Source organism: Lagenorhynchus albirostris, chromosome 2 (genome assembly GCF_949774975.1).
Source record: "Lagenorhynchus albirostris chromosome 2, mLagAlb1.1, whole genome shotgun sequence".
NCBI lineage: Eukaryota > Metazoa > Chordata > Mammalia > Artiodactyla > Delphinidae > Lagenorhynchus > Lagenorhynchus albirostris.
This window is the reverse complement of record NC_083096.1, coordinates 54,327,117-54,348,233: the sequence shown is the minus strand read 5'-3', so window position 1 is coordinate 54,348,233 and position 21,117 is coordinate 54,327,117. Positions and strand designations below refer to the sequence as shown.

General features: G+C 45.2%; 1 protein-coding gene across 1 annotated transcript in view; it reads right to left on the bottom strand.

Moving 5' to 3' along the window:
• TNR (tenascin R) overlaps positions 1-21,117 on the bottom strand; it is an 83,141-nt gene that overhangs the window by 22,490 nt on the left and 39,534 nt on the right. The window contains exons 8-16 of the mRNA XM_060142173.1: positions 20,751-20,840; positions 19,408-19,671; positions 18,527-18,796; positions 17,219-17,338; positions 16,166-16,312; positions 13,499-13,618; positions 10,748-10,891; positions 9,947-10,077; positions 8,925-9,057 (exon numbers count right to left, since the gene is read on the bottom strand). Coding sequence (XP_059998156.1) covers positions 8,925-9,057; positions 9,947-10,077; positions 10,748-10,891; positions 13,499-13,618; positions 16,166-16,312; positions 17,219-17,338; positions 18,527-18,796; positions 19,408-19,671; positions 20,751-20,840 — 1,419 coding nt within the window. The remainder of the gene's footprint in view (positions 1-8,924; positions 9,058-9,946; positions 10,078-10,747; positions 10,892-13,498; positions 13,619-16,165; positions 16,313-17,218; positions 17,339-18,526; positions 18,797-19,407; positions 19,672-20,750; positions 20,841-21,117) is intronic.

Genomic DNA, 21,117 nt, shown 5'->3' with positions numbered 1-21,117 from the left:
TAAATATCAATTAAATCTATCTGGTCTATTGTGTCATTTGGTTGGAGCATTTAATGCATTCACGTTTAAGGTAATTATCAATATGTATGTTCCTATTACCATTTTCTTAATTGTTTTGGGTTTGTTTTTGTAGGTCCTTTTCTTCTCTTGTGTTTCCCACTTAGAGAAGTTCCTTTAGCATTTGTCATAGAGCTGGTTTGGTGGTGCTGAATTGTCTTAGCTTTTGCTTGTCTGTAAAGCTTTTGATTTCTCCATCAAATCTGAATGAGATCCTTGCTGGGTAGAGTAATTTTGATTGTAGCTTCTTCCCTTTCATCACTTTAAATATATTGTGCCACTCCCTTCTGTCTTGGAGAGTTTCTGCTGAGAAATCAGCTGTCAACATTATGGGAGTTCTTTTGTATGTTATTTGTCGTTTTTCCCTTGTTGCTTTTAATAATTTTTCTTTGTCTTTAATTTTGTTCAATTTGATTACTATGTGTCTCGGTGTGTTTCTCCTTGGGTTTATCCTGTATGGGACTCTGTGCTTCCTGGACTTGGGTGGCTATTTCCTTTCCCATGTTAGGGAAGTTTTCAACTATAATCTCTTCAAATATTTTCTTGGGTCCTTTCCCTCTCTCTTCTCCTTCTGGGACCCCTGTAATGCGAATGTTGGTGCGTTTAATGTTGTCCCAGAGGTCTCTTATGCTGTCTTCACTTCTTTTCATTCTGTTTTCTTTATTTTGTTCTGCTGCAGTGAATTCCATCAGTCTGTCTTCTAGGTCATTTATCTGTTCTTCTGCCTCAGTTATTCTGCTATTGATTCCTTCTAGTGTATTTTTCATTTAATTTATTGTATTGTTCATCTCTGTTTGTTTGTTGTTTAATTCTTCTAGGTGTTTCTTCTTTAATTCTTCTAGGTCTTTGTTAAACATTTCTTGCATCTTCTCGATCTTTGCCTCCATTCTTTTTCCGATGTCCTGGATCATCTTCACTATCATTATTCTGAATTCATTTTCTGGAAGCCTGCCTACCTCCACTTCATTTAGTTCTCTTTTTCTGGGGTTTTATCTTGCTCCTTCATCTAGTACATCGTCCTCTGCCTTTCCATCTTGTCTATATTTCTGTGAATGTGGTTTTCATTCCACAGGCTGCAGGATTGTAGTTCTTGCTTCTGCTGTCTGCCCTCTGGTAGATGAGGTTATCTAAGAGGCTTGTGCAAGCTTCCTGATGGGAGGGACTGGTGGTGGGTAGAGCTGGGTGTTGCTCTGGTAGACAGAGCTCAGTAAAACTTTAATCTGCTTGTCTGCTGATGGGTGAGGCTGAGTTCCCTCCCTGTTGGTTGTTTGGCCTGAGGCGACCCAGGACTGGAAGCTACAGGCTCTTTGGTGGGACTAATGGCGGACTCCAGGAGGGCTCATGCCAAGGAGTTCTTCCCAGAGCTTCTGCTGCCTGTGTCCTTGTCCCTGTGGTGAGCCACAGCCACCCCCTGCTTCTGCAGGAGACCCTCCAACACTAGCTGGTAGATATGGTTCAGTCTCCTATGGGGTCACTGTTCCTTCCCCCTTGGTCCTGATGTGCACAGTACTTTGAGTGTGCCCTCCAGGAGTGGAGTCTTTGTTTCCCCTGGTCCAGTCTAAGTCATGCAAGCAAATCCCGCTAGCCTTCAAAGTCTGGTTCTCTGGGAATTCCTCCTCCCATTGCCAGAACCCAAGATTGGGAAGCCTGACGTGGGGCTCAGAACCTTCACTTCAGTGGGTGGACTTCTGTGGTAAAATTGTCCTCCAGTTTGTGAGTCACCCACCCAGCAGTTATGGGATTTGATTTTATTGTGTTGCACCCCTCCTACCATCTCATTGTGGCTTCTCCTTTGTCTTTGGATGTGGGGTATCTTTTGTGGTGAGTTCCAGTGTCTTCCTGTAGATGATTGTTCAGCAGTTAGTTGTGATTTCACTGCTCTCGCAAGAGGGACTGAGAGCACGTCCTTCTACTCCTCCATCTTGAACCAGTTTCCTGACTTTCTTTTAATCTGTTGAACATGGCAAAGTTATTCCTCCCTCGAGTTGTAGTAATTACTCTTCTCTAGGCTTGGAATGCTTTTCTTGTGTGATTCACTCTCATCTTGCAACTCCTGGCTGAAATGTCTCAGCTCAAAGAGAGGCCTTTCCTGACCACCCTAGTTGAGGCCAGGGTCTGCGATGGGGGGAGATAGTGGCAAGTGAGTCCCAGTGCAGAGGCAGGAATTTGAACGAAGCCTGGATCAGACCCACTTGCTTTTCTTGGAGAGCCTCCCAAAGAGGCAGGAGGCAACTGGGATGCCCCCTGGGGACATAGATGTTGGTGGCAGGCATTTTGGGGAGCTTGTCCTACAACAAGGACACTGGTGCTGGCATGTGCCACTTTGGGATCCTCCTTCTAGCCTATTAGCACCAGGGGCTTACCTGCCCACCAGTGGTCTGGCACTAGCCTTGGATCCCCTGGACTACACAGCTAGCCTCACCAGAACCTGGCCCTGTCTACCATGGGCCAGCAACCGCCACATGGGTCAGGGCCAGGCAGCCAACCAGGCCAGAGGCCAGTCCCACCTACGAGCATACCCACAATAGTCAGCCCTGCCACAACAGAAGGGCCCACACAGCCCATGTAGGGGGAACTTCTAGAGTATATAGCTCTGGTGACCAGAGAGCAGTGTGCTGCTGGGCCCCATAGGACGTCTTCTACATAAGGCTACCAATCCGAGACGGGGAAACATAACTGACCTACTTAATATGTAGAAATAAAAATAGAGAATGAGGCAAAATGAGAAGACATAGGAATATGTTCCAATGAAAGAACAAGACAAAACCTCAAAAGAACTAAACAAAGTGGAGATACCAGTCTACCCAGGAGACTTCAAGGTAACAATCATAAAGATGGTTGAACTCAGGAGAAGAATGAATGAATATAGTGAGGAGTTTGACAAAGAGTTAGAAAATACAAAGAAGACCCAAAGAGAACCAAAGAATACAATAACTGAATTAAAAAAAACACAAAAACTAAAAGAAATCAACAGTGGATTAGATGATACAGAGGAACAGATCAGAGAACTGGAAGACAGAGCAGTGGAAATTGCCCAAGCTGAACAGAAAAAAGAAAAATAACTTAAGAAAATGAAGATAGTTTAAGAGACCTCTGGAATGACATTAAGTGTACTAACATTCACGTTATTGGGGTCCCAGAAGGAGAAGAGGGAGAAAAGAGGGCAAAGAATTTATTTGAAGAAATAATAGCTGAAAACTTTCCTAACCTGGGAAAGGAAAGAGACATCCAAGTTCAGGAAGGACAGGATCCCAAACAAGATGAGCCCAAAGGTCCACATCAGGACACTTTATAATTCAAATGGCAAAAATTAAAGAGAAAGAATTTTAAAAGCAGCAAGCGAAAAGCAACTAGTTTCATACAAGGGGACTCCCATGAGACTTTCAGCTGACTTTTCAGTAGAAGCTTTTCAGGCCAGAGGGTGTAGCATGATATATTCAAAGTGATAAAAGGAAAGAACCTACAACCATAGTCTACCCAGCAGGCCTATCTTACTGATTTGAAGGAGAGATAAAGAGTTTTATGGACAAACAAAAGCTAAAAGAGTTCAGCACAACTAAACTGGCATTACAGGACATGTTAAGAGACTTCTTTAAGTGGAAAGGAAAAGACCATTATTAGAAACATGAAAATTACGAAAGGAAAAATCTCACTGGTAAAGGCAAACATACAGTAAAGGTAGTAGATCAACCACTTATAAAGCTATAGGAAGTTTAAAAGACAGCAGTAGTAAAAACACCTATATTCACAATAAGTAGTTAAAGGATACACGAAACAAAAAGGTGTAGAATATGATGTCAAAAACATTAAACGTTGGGGGAGGCTAAAAAAAGCACAATGTAGTGTTGACAAAAGAACAGATAAATAGAGCATGGAATAGAATAGGAGTTCAGAGACAGAGCCATGTATATATGGGAATTTAATATACAATACAGCACCACAAATCAGTGGAGAATAGATGGACTATTCAGTAGAAGATGCTGGGGAAATTGGCTCACTGTTTCCCTACTTAATACTGTGTACAAAATAGACTAGATATACAAATAAATCCAGTAAGTTAATAGAAGGATATATAGAAAAATATGTTTGTGTCCTACAGGCAAGGGAAAGATTTTTTTAAGAAAGACTTCAAAAGTTCAAATAATAATAGCTAATACTTATCTAGCACAGGTACCCTGATGGACAAAGGAGAAGGTGGGCCTCTCCTTTTAGGGGTTTGCTTGTCTCAGTGAAGTTTACTCAGAGCTGTTTACTCAGCTGTACTCAGAGCTGTTTCTAAGTAGTGGAGCGGAGAGAAGCCCCTTCAGTTCCCTACTCTGGTGCGGGGAAGTGTGGCATATATAGGAGTAGATTGCAATGAACAGTGGTCATCAGGCTTTCCTTGCCCACTGATAACTATGTGGACTTGTATGGTCCACCACCTATTGTTCCAGAACCTAGGGTTTGCCCATTTTCCTTAATTTTCACAACCTCAAAAACTGAAGCTTGTGTTAGAGTACACTCCCGGAGTTTTCCTTAAAAGCCCCAGAGAGCAGCTCAGCCTGACTTTGGAAGAGCAGGGACGGAAGCACAGGCAATAAAGAAAACTTCTCATTACCCATCTCTGGGGGCTTCCGAAAATGATTGTCTTCGCTTGACCTCAAGGTCAAGACAACCAGTTTTATTGTGTTCACTGTCTCGGAGGACAAGCTTTAGTGAGCGCCTTGTTTGCTTCTTATAGTATTAAAATAGACAACGAAATTGGCTTCTCAGAAGATCATTTCACAAAGTCCCTGTTGCTCTGTGGGGAATATTTGTTTCCTCATTTATATTCATGTTTCTAAAAGACAAGTAGACCTTGAATGAAATTTCAGGCGACAGTAAATTATAAATAATGCGTCCATATTTTTTTTTCTCTTCCATACTACTTGTATTTAATTCCCCCCAGAGTCTTGTGCAAACAGCAGAGACAAGAGGACAGGAAGCTATTAACATGATGGAAAAAATGAAATGGGCTTATGTTATATGGCAGGAATGCAACAAGGGGAGACATCTTGATCAAAGGAGTTTTTTGAGGTTTTGTGGGAGCCAGTTCTTCCCTTTTGTCTCTCTCTCTTTTATTTTTATTTTATTTTTTGTAACATCTCAACTTTTTTCTAGACCCTTAAGTAGGCATCTACTTGAAATGAGTCTCTTTACTTGGCCCACCCAGGACAAGATGAGGGCTTGTCAATGGATGGAGGCCACTTTGGGGTCCAGCTTTAAGCTCTTTTGTTCCCTAAGACACAACATAAAAATGCTTAGAAAGATCAGCTGAGATCAGCCTGTCCTAAGAATAGGATGCTGATGAGTGGAAAGCTCAGGTACTGTCAGTGAAGTCAGAAAGGATGCCAGTTATTAGAATGAAATTAGCCTCTAAATCCATCAGCCCTGGTTTGCCATAACATAGGATGCTCTGGTGTTCCTCAGCCCTCTTGCCCAGCAGGAGTGATTCATGGGGTTCAGGCCAGCAGGCCTCCAATCTTTCGAGTAAGGGCAGATACTCTGCTCTTTGTTTTTGTTTCTTTCTCTTTTCCTCTCTCTCTCTCTCTCTCTCTTTTAAGCAAGTGACAGGATCCTGCAGATGGAGCTTGCAGGGTACATACACTATGTGGCTTCAGAGGTGTGAAGGGAATAAGCGCTGGTCCTGATGGAGGGGCAGGAAGAGGATGGTTTGGGATGTGCTGAGTGTTGGGGGTGTTCAGAGAAGAGCAGAATCAGACCTGAGGCGCTGCTGCCCCAACCTCTCTTCCCAGAGGAAGCCCACTCTCAGGGCATCTCAGGAGATATACGGGCAGACAGGGGAGTTCTGGGATGAGAAGCACCTGGGCGCCCAGGTGCCGGAGGCCTCTCTTTACCCAAACTCCTTGTAAAGGAGTCTAGCTCATGCCACCTATCAAGTAAACCCCAATCCTCTTCTTGAGGACATCTCCACCCCCATACTTAAGAAGCTGGTACCCTTGTACTCTCTTCTTCTTTAATAAAATTTGCTTTTTTGGTGGGGCAATTGGAGGATGGGGGTAGAAAAGGGGGAGGGCGTGGCACAGGCAATGAGGACTCATTAATATTGACACGCAAATGACTCTGTAGGCTTTGTGTAATTTATTCAGGGAAATTTGCATGTGGGGTGGCAGAAAGAGCCTGCAATCAGAGGGACGCTGGGCATCGTACTCTGCAGGCAGTAGCTTTTTGCCTGTGTCTTCCCTTTGAAGGATACTGAGAATCCTCTCCTCCTAGAGCTTTCTTTAACCAGAAACCCCTCTTCTGTGCTCTGCAGCTGGGATTTAACTATTCCACTCAACCACCATTTATTATGTCTGCTGTGTGCCAGGCTTTGTGCAAGGTGATGTCACATGCATTACTTCTGTCCGTGAACTTTTCATTCTGTAACTGGTCAGTTCAGGGGGTTCTGATAAATTTCCAAGACAAAGCCAGCAGGGTTTGGTATGCATCAGTGATTGAGATTTAAAGTTGAGCTTTGCAGTAAAACTCTGTGAAAACTTCTAAACGTGGACCCATCTTTGCCATGTACCACTGTAGTTGTAGTAGCAAGTCCTTCCCCAAACTGCTTGGGGCAACTGATTCCCCAAACTGCTTGGAGCAACTCAGGCAGTAACTTACATTGAGGGTACGGGCAAGTGGGCTTTTCAGTGTTCTCCTTTCCGAGGGGTATTGGTCATGCTGCAGTCGCCCAGTGTCAGTTGAAGTCTCATACAAACAAACGAAGAAATACCTAAATACATCCTGATGGTCCCCCTGTGCTGTCCTCCGAACAAAGCCACTCCCCTGGGCTCTTCCCCAAATTTCCACGAATTGTCAACCCTCTGTTTATTGGATCTTGCTGGGCCCCCAGCTGGATTTGGGATTCTAACTATTGCACACCCGCTGGAGGCAGCTTCCTCTAAGAGAGGCCAGCGGTGGGCACAGAAGCTGGCATATTTTACAGCCCAGGCAGACCTGGAGCAAGGCACAACTGCAAGATACTGCAGAAACCTCAGGCATATTGCCGTCCTGCTCACAACCACTAGCTGTGGCATTACCAGGATGGGAATTGAAAGCTCATACTACACTGAGCAAGCCTTGAAACCCATGCATTTTTGGAATGAAATGATTAGTTTAGACCTAATAAATATGCAGATCAGGGGCTCTGTTTATGTTTCTGTCATCTGTATTTGTTTTAGGGGAAGGAAAATTTTAATTCAGTGAAAAAGCTCCAATCCATGGGTCTTAGAGTGTTGGCTTAGGAAAGGAAAGCCTAGAGGACCCTTTAATTAACCTGTGAATGTGCAGGGAAGAGCTTGACCAAGAAGAGGGTGATGCCTTGGTTCTGAGATAAGATACCCCTAGAAAGGTCATGGAGTGTGAGCGTAACCGACGTCAGCCCATAAAAGAGATCAAGTGTCCTCCAAATTCCACCTGTCAAGGACCCATCTTGGATTCATTTCTTAGTTGTGTGAGCAAGGTTTATTTTTATTTTTTAATTAAAAATTATTTTTCTGATTAATGTGCTCATTGTCGACACTTTGCAAGATATTGAAAAGTATAAAACAGAAAGAAAAAGGGGACTCACTCATAATCTCACTACCCTAAAGAATCACTAGCGATGTTTTAATGTATTTGATCCAGTGTCCTGCTTTGTTATTCAGAACAAGTCTAGGCGGGGAGGCACCTGGGTAGGGATGGGGGAATTTCTGTCACTTCTCTCTGGTGATGGGAGGATGGGCTCTGGGGTGTGGACAGGAATCCAATCACCCTGGTGCTCTAAGACGGCAGGCAGAAGTGTGTCTAGGGGTAAGGAACATGCCTACACTTGCCCCACACTGTGTAGAGCCAACCCCCTCCGAACATGGGAGGCGGAGAGAATTCAAGGTCTGGACTGGGCAGTCCCACATTACAGACTGTAGAGAGGTACCGTGGGAAGTGTTAGAAAGGGTTGCTAACAGCACAGACCCCAGAGGCAGAACAACTGGGGGTCAATCCCAGGTCTCCTACTTGAGAGCTATGGGATCTTAGGTGAGTTACCTCACCTCTCTGTGGCCCAATTTCCTCATCTGTAAATAAGGATACTAGAACATACCTCACAGGCTATCATGAGAATTAAATAGTACACGTAATGCAGTTAGAACAGCAGTGCCTGTCAGGTAGCTCTCAAAGGTCAGGTGTTAGTTAATTTCCTGTTATACACATTAGGACAACCTTATCCCTTAAGGGCATTTCCAGTATCTTCTGCTGATCCTTGAATGAGGGAAGGCAGGAAGAATGCTGGATTTAGAAGGAGAAGACCTTGGTTCAAGTTCTGACCCAGCCACTTACTACCATGTAAGTTATTTGATCTCCATGCACCTGAGTTTCATCATCTGAGATGAAATGGGGATAATAAGGCCCTTCTCACCAGTTGTTATAAGGATGAGTTGAGACCATAGAAGTGCAAAAGTGCTTTGTGTGTGGAGAAGAACCACAGTTTTAATATTGGGGCTTTACTCCTGTGACTTTTCCTAGGTGAATCTGATTACAGGCAGCAGAAGAAGGAAGGAGGGAAGGACAAACTGTGCTGGAAAGACCCTTGCAGAAAATCTAAACAGGAGCCTGCTCTCTTACTTGGTGCATTTAGTTGGGGCAGGTGGACCAGGACTTTGCACTGCTGGCTCCTGTGGTTGCCTTGGTAGTGAGAGGCTCCTGGCAGGGCCTTGGAAGGCAGGAGTGGAGGGAATAATTATTTTCCTTTGCCGGAAGAGGCAGTTGAGTTTCTCTGATGGGCTCCTCCCTGGCCAAGTCTCAGCAGAGGCAGCCGAGGAGCCAGACGCCACCCAGGGGAGGAGAAGGCATCAGGGCAGCAGGAAATCTCTCACCTGTGGTGAAGGCGGTGGAGGTGATGCTGCTCCGCTCGGTGTCCTGGGCTGCCTGCAGGAGCACCGTGTAGTCTGTGCTCTCAGACAGGCCCTCTAGTCGGATCCACGTGTCCTCCGCATCCACAATCAGCTCCTGTGGGATAAGCGGAGGAGGGAGGTGGAAAGGGGTGAGCAGAGGGGTCACCATGGAGGGCAGTGGAGAAGGGAAGTTCAGACCCCAAGGTCGGTATTGCAGTGGCCATTTTTATCCTCTCCATCCCACATTATGCAAGAAGGAAACCGTTCCAATAAGCAGGGAAAACAGCTCCTATGTGAGACTGAGGCCAGCTCCTATCTCACGGATGCACATTGGGAGAAACTTAGGCCCGGCATTATTGAACCCAGTGGTTTTCGGATTGCACAGGGCCTCCTGGAGCCCTGAGATGCAGGAACCTAGGCTTCCCTCTTCCACATCCAACAGTCTAGCTCTATTCTCTGTATTTGGCTTCTGAATATGATTTCACTTTTAAAAAGGATTCCACTGTTAACAAAAATTTGACAACCAGTGCTCTAGGTGAACTGTTTCAACTGGTCACCTAAAACCGAAATTTGTCATCTCTACTGCGGGCTATATAGATGTAGCCTTTATCATGCTTATCTAGAGGCATAGGAGACTGTCCAGTTTGGTATCCAGCTCATGGTTGCTTGGCCCTGTCAGTGAAAAACCGTTCCAATACTGTGTCCTTATATTGCCTTGGAAGCTGGTGCGTCGTCATATTGGTCGCATCACCACAACTAAGTGAAGTTGCAGGGTAGATGCCCCCATTACCTAGAGAAGAAACGGAGGCTCAGAGAGGTTGAGTGCTTTGCCTCAACTTGTGTGGAGAGTAGTAGTGGAGGCAAGACTAGCACCCAGATCGCTGGCTTGCAGATGAGGGCTCTTTCCTCAACAGCACGCTGGGTATCCGTAGTGGCAAACCTAGCTTGTTCCCTTGCGGATTGCTGGACAGCAACGGTCTTTCCCCTCTCCAGAAAAATCTCACCTTGCGGCTTCCATCGGTGGATTTGTAGGTCAAGATGTAATTCTCAGTCTCTGCTCTGGGAGGCTGCCAGGAGATCAGGGCACTTTGTCTGGTGACTTCACTTGCTGTCAGATTGGCAGGAGCGTCCAGGACTGAAGAGAGGAGAAAATGCCAGTAGTGCCTGCCCGTCTATCTCCTTTCTCTTTGATTCCAGGCACGTAGATCAGTCTGTCTACCTGTGTGGTCTCTGGGCTGCTCACATGCTAACCCCAGTTCTAGCTTGGACAGGAGCCTAAAGGGCACTCCTGGGTCAGAAGGTAATCGTCATGTCGTGATCATTCCTCCAGCTATTCCCCCTTCCCTCACCTGACCCTCCGGGCCTAGATGTGATATCTTCCGATCTGACCCTCTAGGTCTGAAACCATGACCTTGTTAAACCTGCATGTCTGTGAGTTCACTCTTGAACATATAACATTCCCACATCTATACCTTTGTCTACTGTTCTCCTGGCCATGACCATACCCAGCAACTCCCTCCCCAATATTAAGCTCTTTAATATCTATCAGATTTTTCCGGGCCAGATGCATTCTCAGTACTGGCCTCTGTTGGCCTGGTTGTACTGCTGTCAGCCAGACCCAGGAAAAGAGCTGCAACTCACTTTCACTGGCATTTGGGCAGCAGTTAACTAAAATACGGATAGCTCACAGCTGCATTGTCCAAAACCTATAGACTATAATCTAGTTGAGCACATGGAAACTGATCATTTTCAGGATCAATAAAAGCCTCTCAGGATACTAGATATGTAGCTGACCATGTACTCACGGGTAGAGAAGTTGGTGCTGATCGTGCCACTGGTGAGAGGCCCACTGGCGGCATACATAGTGACGGTATAGTGGGTCCTAGGAAGCAGGTCAACAAGCTGGAATTCCTCACGGTCTCCATCAACCAGGATCGTCTCTCCAGCAACTGAAATCAGACGGTTATGGATAAGGAATGAATAAGGTTCTTCAACTTAGGAAACACCTATCAAATCCAAAGGCATTTCATAAAGATGCAATATTAGAGAATTTTGGAAAAAATCTTTTCGAGGTTATTGAGCTTAGCATTTTATTCCATACAAAGCTCCCCTCTCTTCTTGTTTTGCATCTTAATTGAGAAATTATTTGGAGGCCAAATTGTCTTTTGTATAACTTCTACTCGGGTCTCTGGAGTTACAAGGATAAACCAAATCCTTTGTCTACCTGACCTCTTCCTGCCCCCCACCCTTCCTAGTCAAGTCTTCTCTCTTCTAGACTGAGAAAATTCAGCCCCCAGTCCCCATTATATGTATGTGATGATTCTAAAACTGTCACAATCCTGGCTACCTTTCTCTAAACGAGTAGCAGTCTATCAGTGTCCCTGCTGAAATACAAAACTCAGAAGAGAATTGAAAACAATCATTGAGATTGTTTCATTACAATACATTGTAACGTCAGTACATTGTCAGTTTTCATTGTACTGACAATGAAAGAAACAGGGTCAGTCTCTGCTTCTATTTGTGCCAATTATGTATATTAATCCATAGGTTTTGAGACAGTCCTAGGATACTGTTATAGGTTTTGAGACAGTCATGGGATATTGTTATCACATGCTGAGATGATTATTCATCAGAGATCTTGTTTATAATCCACTCCTCAGCCTTACCTTGTGTAGTTGGTTTTAGTTGATTTTTTGCACCCATGGGAAGAGCTTTGCATTCATTTCTACTGTATTTTGCCTTGTTGACTGAGTTTTGGGCCACTGTTTCAGTTTATTAAAATATATGTGAATTTGGCTTCTATTGATCACAGTTTTGTCTTTTGGAAGAGCTCACATAATGGCTCTATTTCGTTAATATCTTCCTTTGCATATGCTGCCAACCGTCAGCTCCCCGGCCGCATCAACTACAACACTTCCTCAAACTCCCCACTCTCTCCCTCCATACAGGGTACTGTTTTTCTTGGAACGCCCCTTCTTCTCCTATTCTCTTTGTCTTTAACTTTATCTAAGATCTGCCTTCTTTCTTCCCCTCAACACCTTCACCCCAAATCACAGTGGCCCATCAGAGGTGGCACACTGGTGTTTTGTGCTTGCCCAAATCATGACACTGCCCATGTTGGGTTGTAACTCTTTACTTGTCTGCATCATCACCAGCAGTGAGTTCTGCAAAGACAAGAACTCATATTTGGTCTCTGAATCATTATAGCCTTAGAGAGTGCATGGCACATGGGAGGGCAGCAAAAGTAGTTGTTGAATGAATGGAAATTAATGGCTATGATGGAGCTCTGTGCTTCGTATCTGTGAGCAGGTGAATATGACTGCCTTAGGGGAATAATGGAGATAGTGTTGAAACTAAGGCTTAAAGGATGGGTTTACTAGGCAGATAAGTAGGGAGAGCATTTCCTGGTAGAGGCAAGAGCATGTGCACGGTGGTTTGAGAAGGCAGGTGAGAATTAAGAAATGCAGGGTCATAATGTGCAAGGAGGAGTGGTAGGGATTGAAGCGGCTTTTGCATGTGCACAGGGAGGTTAGGATGTATCCATAGTAATGATATTCATTCTCTGAGGAGGGTCAATCATTCAATCAGCTATGTAACTCCAAATGTGGTCCACCATGTATTTTTCCATCTAAGTGGTAAGTGGGTCTTTTTAATGCCTTGCTGAGATACTAATGTGCTCTCAGACTTGCCAATTAAAAAAAAGGACATAAAGTGGTTTTGTTGAAACTCATACTTAGTGAACCTGTGCTGGTATGTAGTAATCACTGATTCCCTTTCAGCTTATTTAATAGTCTGTTTTGGTTTTTACTTCCCCAAGCTTTGAAAATCAGTTTACTTTTCAGCTGACAGAATTGACTTAATCTGTCATTTTTGAAAATTAAGACATCTGCCTGCCTTCTCTCTTCTGGTAGCTTTGTTCTCTGGATTCCTGCCTATAACCCACAATATTCTGTGAGCACATGTATAATTTAGGCAGGGAAATAATTTTCCTTGGCTTGGGAACTTGAATTACTCAACATTATTTTGCTTTGTGCTTCTCTGTTCAACTTCAAATAGTGTTAATGTGAACAAGTAAGGTGAAGAAGACGTTGCAACTCAAGATTTCATGTTGGCTCAACCTTTTGGGATGGATATGAGTAGAGAAGATCAAAGCAACAGAAGAGCTTAGTAGTTCTGAAGCCTTTGTCACCTGTTACCACGGATGGTCCTTTAGTGTTTTGTTCGCTCTTTAAATATCTAGAAAAGTCAGCTTTCTCGCCTGCAGCATTTTGGGGCAAGTTCTGAGTTTTGTCTTCCAAGTGCTGTTTCTGTTTTTGTTTTCCTCTTGGTTACATACCCTTCTTATACCTTTTAGTTTCGGCTTTCTCAATTCTCATAGTTGATACAGTTCACAGAGTTTGGGGGCTATCTTGAGGGCTTTACGGTGAAATTAAAGCAGGAAAATTTCCAGTTTTCTCTCAGATGGATAAAATGTTTTTTTTTTTTTTACTTTCACACTAGCCTTCAGCCCCAGTCCCCGCCGTTCCCCCCTGATGCCTAGAACCGCAGACACCCACCTGCAAAGTGTGTGAGAACAATGACGTAGTTCTCCACTTCACTCACTGGTGCCTTCCACTGCAGCAGAGCTTCTGTTGGAGTGATGTTGGTAGCAGTCAGATCCACAGGATTGTCCATGGCTGAAACAGTACAGGAAAATATCAGGTAAAGGTAAGAGGAACTGCAGGATGGAAGAGCAGAGAACCGTCTCCTATAGTTTCACCCAGGATGCATGTCTGCTGCTGCACTATACAAAATAATGAAGTGAGTGAGGACCTCTTTCCTTTCTCCCCTTCTGATTCCACCAGCCCCTTCCCCTTCTCCTATTCCTCCTTCCTCTCAAGCACCCCATGCTCCCCTAATTGCCCTCAGATCTTCCTTTTTAATTCATTCATTAACTTCTTATGTGCAGAGGGCTGTCAGGTGTTACGGGGGTGTCCAAGGTATGGATGTTGTGTTTTAGATATTTAAACCTAAATGGAGAAACTAAGAACATGCTATAGAAACTATTATATTTCTAGTTAATGCGCTAATATGCTTCCCAGGCTCTTTGTTCTTTGATAAATACAAGGGGCATGCCTTGTGGAACAGTCTCTGTTGATGAACGTCAGGAAGTATGGTGGGAGTTCCATGAAGTCAGGGAGTAACCCCAGCACCTGGAACTTAGAAGTTACTCAGTAAATACTTGTGGAATGAAGAATGGGACTCAGGTTGCCTTTAAAGTCAGATCTGATTACTGAATTCTTGCTTTGCTACTTACGAGGCTGACTCTGTACTGAGTCCTGGGGATCCTTTTTGTGGCATAGAAAGTCAAGGGACTTCGTCCAGGCTTAAAGCCAGGAGTGCCTGTTGAGGAACAGAGGTTGCTCATCATAGCACCATGTTCTTATTCTCACTTGCCTATGCTCCATGCATTTGTTTCCTTACTGTGCCTCCCTTCCATAAAGTTGGGATTTATCTTAGAAATGCAGGTTATTACAGTAGTTTAGGCATCAGCTCACCCTACGTGTCTTGGAATTTACTTTTGGGGACCAAGATATGCTGTTGATCTGGTCCTGTTTTGTGACTGAAGGTTCTTATCGCTTGTCTATGTCTTTTATTTCAAAGAAACAACCATAAAGTGTGTTTACAATTTTAACATCTGAATTGTATCCACAATCTGTGCCTTGAACAAGGTCTTCGAATGCAACCTTATTGAAAAGAAACAAAGAAGAAAAGTCTTATGAGACTACAATTAGCTTGACCTCTCTGAGATTGACCGTGAGACTCCGAGGAGTACTCATTGCCAAAAGTTATAAAATCATAGACATCATATTAAAACAACAAAATAAAACATTTCTGTGAGTAATCTGGTTATTGGGAGTTGCCAAAATAGCTCTGCCTAAAACTTGAAGGAGGACAGTTTGGGTTGGTGCACTACTGAATACCTGCGTTAGAGAGACTTGCTTATGACCAAGAACCCAAGGAATGAGTTTTAGACCTGAATTGTTGTTATCCTTTACTTCCGGGGTAGGAGGCTCTTGAAGTCCATTTTATTGTCCTCACTGAGAAAAATCCTAATTTCTTTAACATGATTTCTAAGACTTTGAGGAAAGTATGGGGAGTGGGGAGGGGCTTCTTTTTACTCATTGGAGATCACTTCAGGTCAATATCAGTTGATACTTTAATGGTCATAGATAACTTGATAGAAAGGGTAAGATTAAATCAAAAACATGGCTGCATTATCTGTAGTCATAGGCATGGAAGGAGATTAAGGAAGATTAGAACATCCTGTGGTATCTTTAAATGAATAATTTTTTGAGTTTCTGAAGGAATGTTTCTTTGGCCATGGCCATAGGGATGTTCTTTCTGGGCTAGTGAGTGTATCTACAGAAGCAGTGAGGAATTCCAAGTTGCCCTCGTTCAGAAAATACGATTCTCTGAGGGAAGTAAGCAGCCTCAGGAAATCCAGGTGTTCTCCTCATGAGGCAAGCTGGATGTTTTCCTGTGTGCTACAGGAACGATAGCCTCATGGAGAGTTAGGTCTGGGGTTGCAACAGGAAACTTTGGCTGTTCCCTCTTGTGTCTTCTACAGCAAATCTTTCCTAGTTTTGCATGATGGGCTGGCTGAGGGGTCAGAGAAGGAGAGCAGGGGAGCTGCTGCCAGAGCCCTGTCCTCTGGCCCATCATTTTTCTACAGAAAAGCGCCTCCTTCCTCCTCCCTGGAGCATAAAGCAAGAACAAGTGCAGCTACTTGGTGGTTTCTGGTCACATAGGATGAGGAGTTTCATGACCCCAAGGGTCATTACTGGAATAACAGCCCCCTTCTGTTTTTTTCTCTAAGGTAAAGTTTCCTTGTCTGAGTCTTTTTAACAATTAGACGGGATGAATCAGATGTCCGTTCTGGAATTCATTCTGTCATGAGTCTTTGGAAGGTTCCTTTTCATACTGGAAGTTCCATGAAAAAGTAAGACTCTTAGAAGGTGTCTCTCTAAACTGCTGGTGTTACAGAGGAGGTCAAAGGGGAGAACATTGCAAATTGTTTTACATAACAATGTGAGTCAGAGGAGCACCCAGGAGAGGAGCCTGGGATCCCAGGATCAGTGTCCTCTGCATTAGCTGGGACAACTTCACTCTTTCCCTCTTTTGTTGGTCGCAGGTCCTCAGCCAGGGTCCCGACTTGGCCCACCATAGGGAGACATGCCCACCTGTGTGCACAAGAGTGCAGATCCGCTCACTCTCCTCCCTGCCCCGCACGCTGTTGAGGCTGATTTCATATTCGGTAGCTGGGTACAGCTTGCTGATGGTGAATTCTGTCACTGTGTTGGGCACCACCGAGCTGTCCAGTCGTCCCACTAAGGAAGAACAGAAGCCACAGGTCAAGTTCAGTGGATCCCGTATATACGCAGCTCATAATACAGGAGCTCCTGGTGGCACTCTTTCTTTCATGAAGCCAGTATGGGTGCAAGGCTCAGCACCCAGTTGGGGGATGGGGAAGCTGGGAATGTTGGAACTTGAAGAGACCTTGCATGCTGATCCCACCCCCTCATTATATAGGATCCCAGGAGCAAAGGGAAAAAAACCTATTTATTAGGTGGTTTTCTAACAAACTAGTCTTAAAGCAGTATAGAAGGAATGGCAGAAAAGAGTGGTCCATGCAGCCCAGAGAAAGGGTAGTCTGGAAAATTATCCCACCCCCTCACTGGAAGTGATTGTACCCTCTACTTCATTAACAATTCCACATGCACCAGCAAGAACTGTTAGGATGTAGGTGAGGTCTGGGCCAACTTCTTCTGACTCCTAACTTGGCTGGAGTGGCCATAATAGGACCACCATCACTGTGGTTCCCTCCAAGGCTCCATCTGGCTCTGTGGTGTCTTTAGGCATCCCCTGGGGTGTTTAGCCTTGGACTTCCATTCTCTCAGAAAAGTGCATGTGACCCTGGCTCTTGGTAGACTCTTCTAGAGTTCTTTGTTTCTCGCTACACTGTCTGGATAATGACGACCGATTACCATGGTTCACTCTACTGGTGAAGGGCCTGCTTTTTGAGTGAATGTAATCAAGCCTTTTGTGGGAGGAGTTGGTGAGTTCTGGATTCCTTGGCTGCCCCTCATCAACCCATTCGGATGCAGCATGCTGCAGAGAGGAAGGAAATTGCAGGCAGGAGGGTGATATCCCCTGGGATACGCTAGTTCTCCCATAACAGTCGTCATCCAGCTCCAAATCCCATTCATCTTTGAGAAACCAGGAAACTTTATTACCTTGTGTTGGCCGATATGATACTCGGTAGTAATCAAAAGACGCAACAGGAGGGCTCCAGGAGACCATAACTGAGTCCTTGGTCACATTGCTGATTGTGATGTCTTTGGGGGGATCAATTCCTACAACGCCCGGGTGGTTATGGGAAAAAGACAGGAAGCACAGTGTGAAAAACAAATTCCTATTTTTGGTTTTATGTGGACCAAGAGCTAATGGTGTCCCAGAGGCAGACAAGACCTTACTTTATACTAGGGCAACCTTAAAACCATGATCAGGCTGAAGTCTCTCTTGAAACCTCATAGGAGTGGCCAGTGTCATGCTCCTGGAGAATATTTTAACAACATGAAGTCAAATTGTCAAGGTCTGTGCCTATGCAGCAACTGTTACCTATATGTAGGCCAACTGGGAAATTTCCTTTAAGTTTGTATGTTTTATTTTGAACTGGGAGTAATGGTCATTCTCTCTGGGGCAGCTTCTCTTGGACAAACCCAACTCTCTCTCTATCTCTGTTAAGCAGCCGCCTTTTGTTCAATTTGGAAAAATTGCTCTTGACTGTAGAGGGATTTCAGAGCACAAGTCCAGAACAAATCCACTTCCCTAAACTGTATTTTATTTATACTATATACTTTGTTTTTTTGACTACTGGAAGATTGCAGGATCAAAACCAGCTGAGTGTTTAATCCACTTGTTCAGTTTATGAATTCTTGTAAGTATGTAGGAAACCACCCAAACACACATGTCCTCACCCACATGCACACTCATATTTGTGATTATAGATGAGAAGGATGAGATACAAATGATCCAATTCAGCTGAGAGTACCTGTGTTTTCCAAACAACATGCAGATCACCCCATTCTCCGAGTACCAGGTCCCTGTATGGTTGCATGCTAGTCGCATATGATCCTGAGGAAGCATCATTCACATCAGTGAACTTACTGGGCCGTCAAGAGGTGGCACTCCAGAATAGGAACAGATGTCTCCTCACTGTAGAAGGGTTTCCTCTTGGAGACTAGCTCTCTCCAGGGCTTTCTCCTAAGTTGGTAGTGGGAAGACATCTGGACCAATGCATTAAAGGCCTGGCCTCCTCAAGACATTGAGTCCATCCTACCTTCTAAATGGAAGTTTCCCATCTTATACATTTTGTGCGGCCCTGGAAGAGGTGGCTGTTTCAGAACAACTCATAGACGCTCTCTTGATAAATGAGATGGTCCTTTACTCCTTGGGTGTTTCTCCTTGTAAATTTCATTGACTTGTTGAAGGCTACTGTGGGAACCCCCCTCACCACCTGCTGTCAAGTCCTCCAGCCTCACCTGTGGTGATGGAGCCCATGATGGGCTCAGAGGTCACTGTGCCGTGGACTGCCACCAAGTTCACAATGTACTCGGTGGCTGGCTGCAGGCCCATCAGGACAGCGTGCCTCTTGGTGGCATCCAGAGAGACCTCCATCGTCTCTTCCTCTTCATCCCGGGGGCTGTAGTTCAGAATGAGTCTGTCTGCTGGAGGGGATGGGTCACTCCAGGTGATGTTCACACTGGAGGAGGTCACGTGAGAAAAGTGCAAATGGGAGATGGGGCGGAAGCCTGCAAAGCAGAGGACATGGATGGTTCTGAAATCCACATGAGGTGGTGGGGCCACTGGGATAGAAGAGGCATCTGACTGAAGAGATCTCCTTTCCTTGCAGACAAGGACTACACCTTTACCTGTTGACCCAGAGCTTCCACATTCTCACTCTCCTGTCCTGTCTACTCTCCTTCCTCCAAGCCATACACTGAAAAATGAATGCCCTCAGCAGTATAAAACCAGCATTACCTCTGAGCTATTCATGATACTGATCTAGGATTTAAAACCTCTGTCCTGGAAGGAATTTAACATGATCCCATGGATCCTCAGAATGCCCACTGGTTTTGTGCAGGCAGGGAATTATGAACAGAATCAACCACTGTGTGCAGCCTATAGGAAACCAGATACAAAATTTCAGGCCTGCAGGTAGCCTTGTTCATCACCCCCTTCACCTCCAACCATTCCCTCTTGAGGTATTTATTAGTTTCTCCTCTATCTCTTCTTTCTCTACCTACATTCTTCCTTTCTCTAAAGGATATGGGGCATTGGAAGAGTGGGTTGCCTAGATGACCTTCTCACACTAAGATCCATTGATCCCTGAACCCAGCCGAGATTTCTGCTGTCCTGGTACCTGTGAAGGCATCCACCGTGGACTCCAAGCTCTGCTGCCGACCCCTCTCAGCTGTGATTGAAATGATGTACTCTGCCCCGGGCTCTAGATCTGTCAGTGTGTACGAGGTCCTGTCCTTGGGCACAGTGACTTCGGAGGCGATCCCAGAGGATGGGGTGAATGTGATTCGGTAGTGGTCAATGGGGCCGCTGGCCTTGGTCCAGATGAGGGAGATGGAGGTTTCTGAGGAGGCTGTCACCATGAGGTCTCGAGGACTGTCCAGTTCTGTGGATCAACATAAGTGGCCTATTTTACATAAGTGCCACACGAGGGCCAGTATTTATTGGAATTGGCCCCCCTGTGGATTTCTAAGCTATCAGCGGGTCTGCTGACCATGAAAATTGGCTTGTCACTGCTGACACTTATCTCACACTTTGTTAAGCACCTTTCCTTTGAAAGATGGCCGGGGGCTTGGCATATAGATGAACAATCTGCAGAAGGGCATTAGTAACTCAAACACCACTGGAATACACCCACCTCTGGGACAGAGCTGGCTGCTGACTTTTAAGCTCTCCGTAATCATTTTCTCCCAGCCTTTCTCAATAAACCAACCAGGGCAAAACAGGTACCACCATCAAGTAGGGATATGCCATTCCTGGCAACCGTAGCTACCTCTGTTCCTGGTGCCATTTTGACTGACCTGGCCATGGTTGTGCAGGCAACAAGGTCTGAGGACTCCTGGGGACCCACGTCCATGTGGTTCTCTAGAGAGGTGGTCTATGCTGGACAGCCTTGGGACAGGGATTGGTTCAAAATCCCCAGCCCAGCCCAGGCTGCTTGTACTTAAGTTACTAAAGTGACTTTGGAATTTGCCCGGGATTTGGAAGCAAAACTGCTGGATCCAGAATAGCAAGGGTCTCAGTGGACTTCTCCATTGCCCTTAGATTGAATGGGTTGTTTCCATGCCTAGACCTTCAGCCTGCGGCTTTTCTGAGGGCTTCTGTCCTACACGGTGAGGAGTCCCACATTCTGCCTGCTGTGGGGTGATCTAGAAGGGAATATGACTTGCTACAACTCCCACTTGTTTGGGGTTTTCCACCTCCGTTCTCCACAGCTGTGGGCAGCCCTTCAGACTGTGGGGGACCACGTGCAGATCTGTGGGGAGAGGGTGGGAGTCCATCCTGCACGTCAGATGTCAGAGAGTAGGCACAGGGAATCAAAAAGCTGCCGGTAGATGGTGTTCTTTGACGGATAATCATCACCCAGGGACCTGTTCACTAGGAGGCATTGCCTTCTGACCAGTCCTTGCTGGGCTAAGCTTCCAGACTGTCCCGGTCTCCTTCCACAGCAATCTTCCTACTCACCAGTCCTGGCATTCATGGTGGCTGGTACGCTTTGCTGTGAGTTCATGATGGCGGATATTCCAATTCCATACTCAGTGCCAGGCACCAGATCTGTTGGTAGATGCAGAAACAGACATTATTCCGTGTGTGTCAGGGATGGGGAAGGCTGGATGGAGGGAAGCAAATGACCTTAGGTTCTTGTTCAGATCTTGTGTTTAATCCTTCCCGAATCCACTCCTATTTTTACCTATTAGGAAATCCCAATTTCACCACTTAGGAAATCCATACCAAGTCAACAGGACAAACTGATCAGTGCAGAGCTTCCTTCTTGCTGCTGGTCTCCTCTGGAGGGCAGTGAGGCTGCCCTTGTCAGTGACCTTCAGAACAG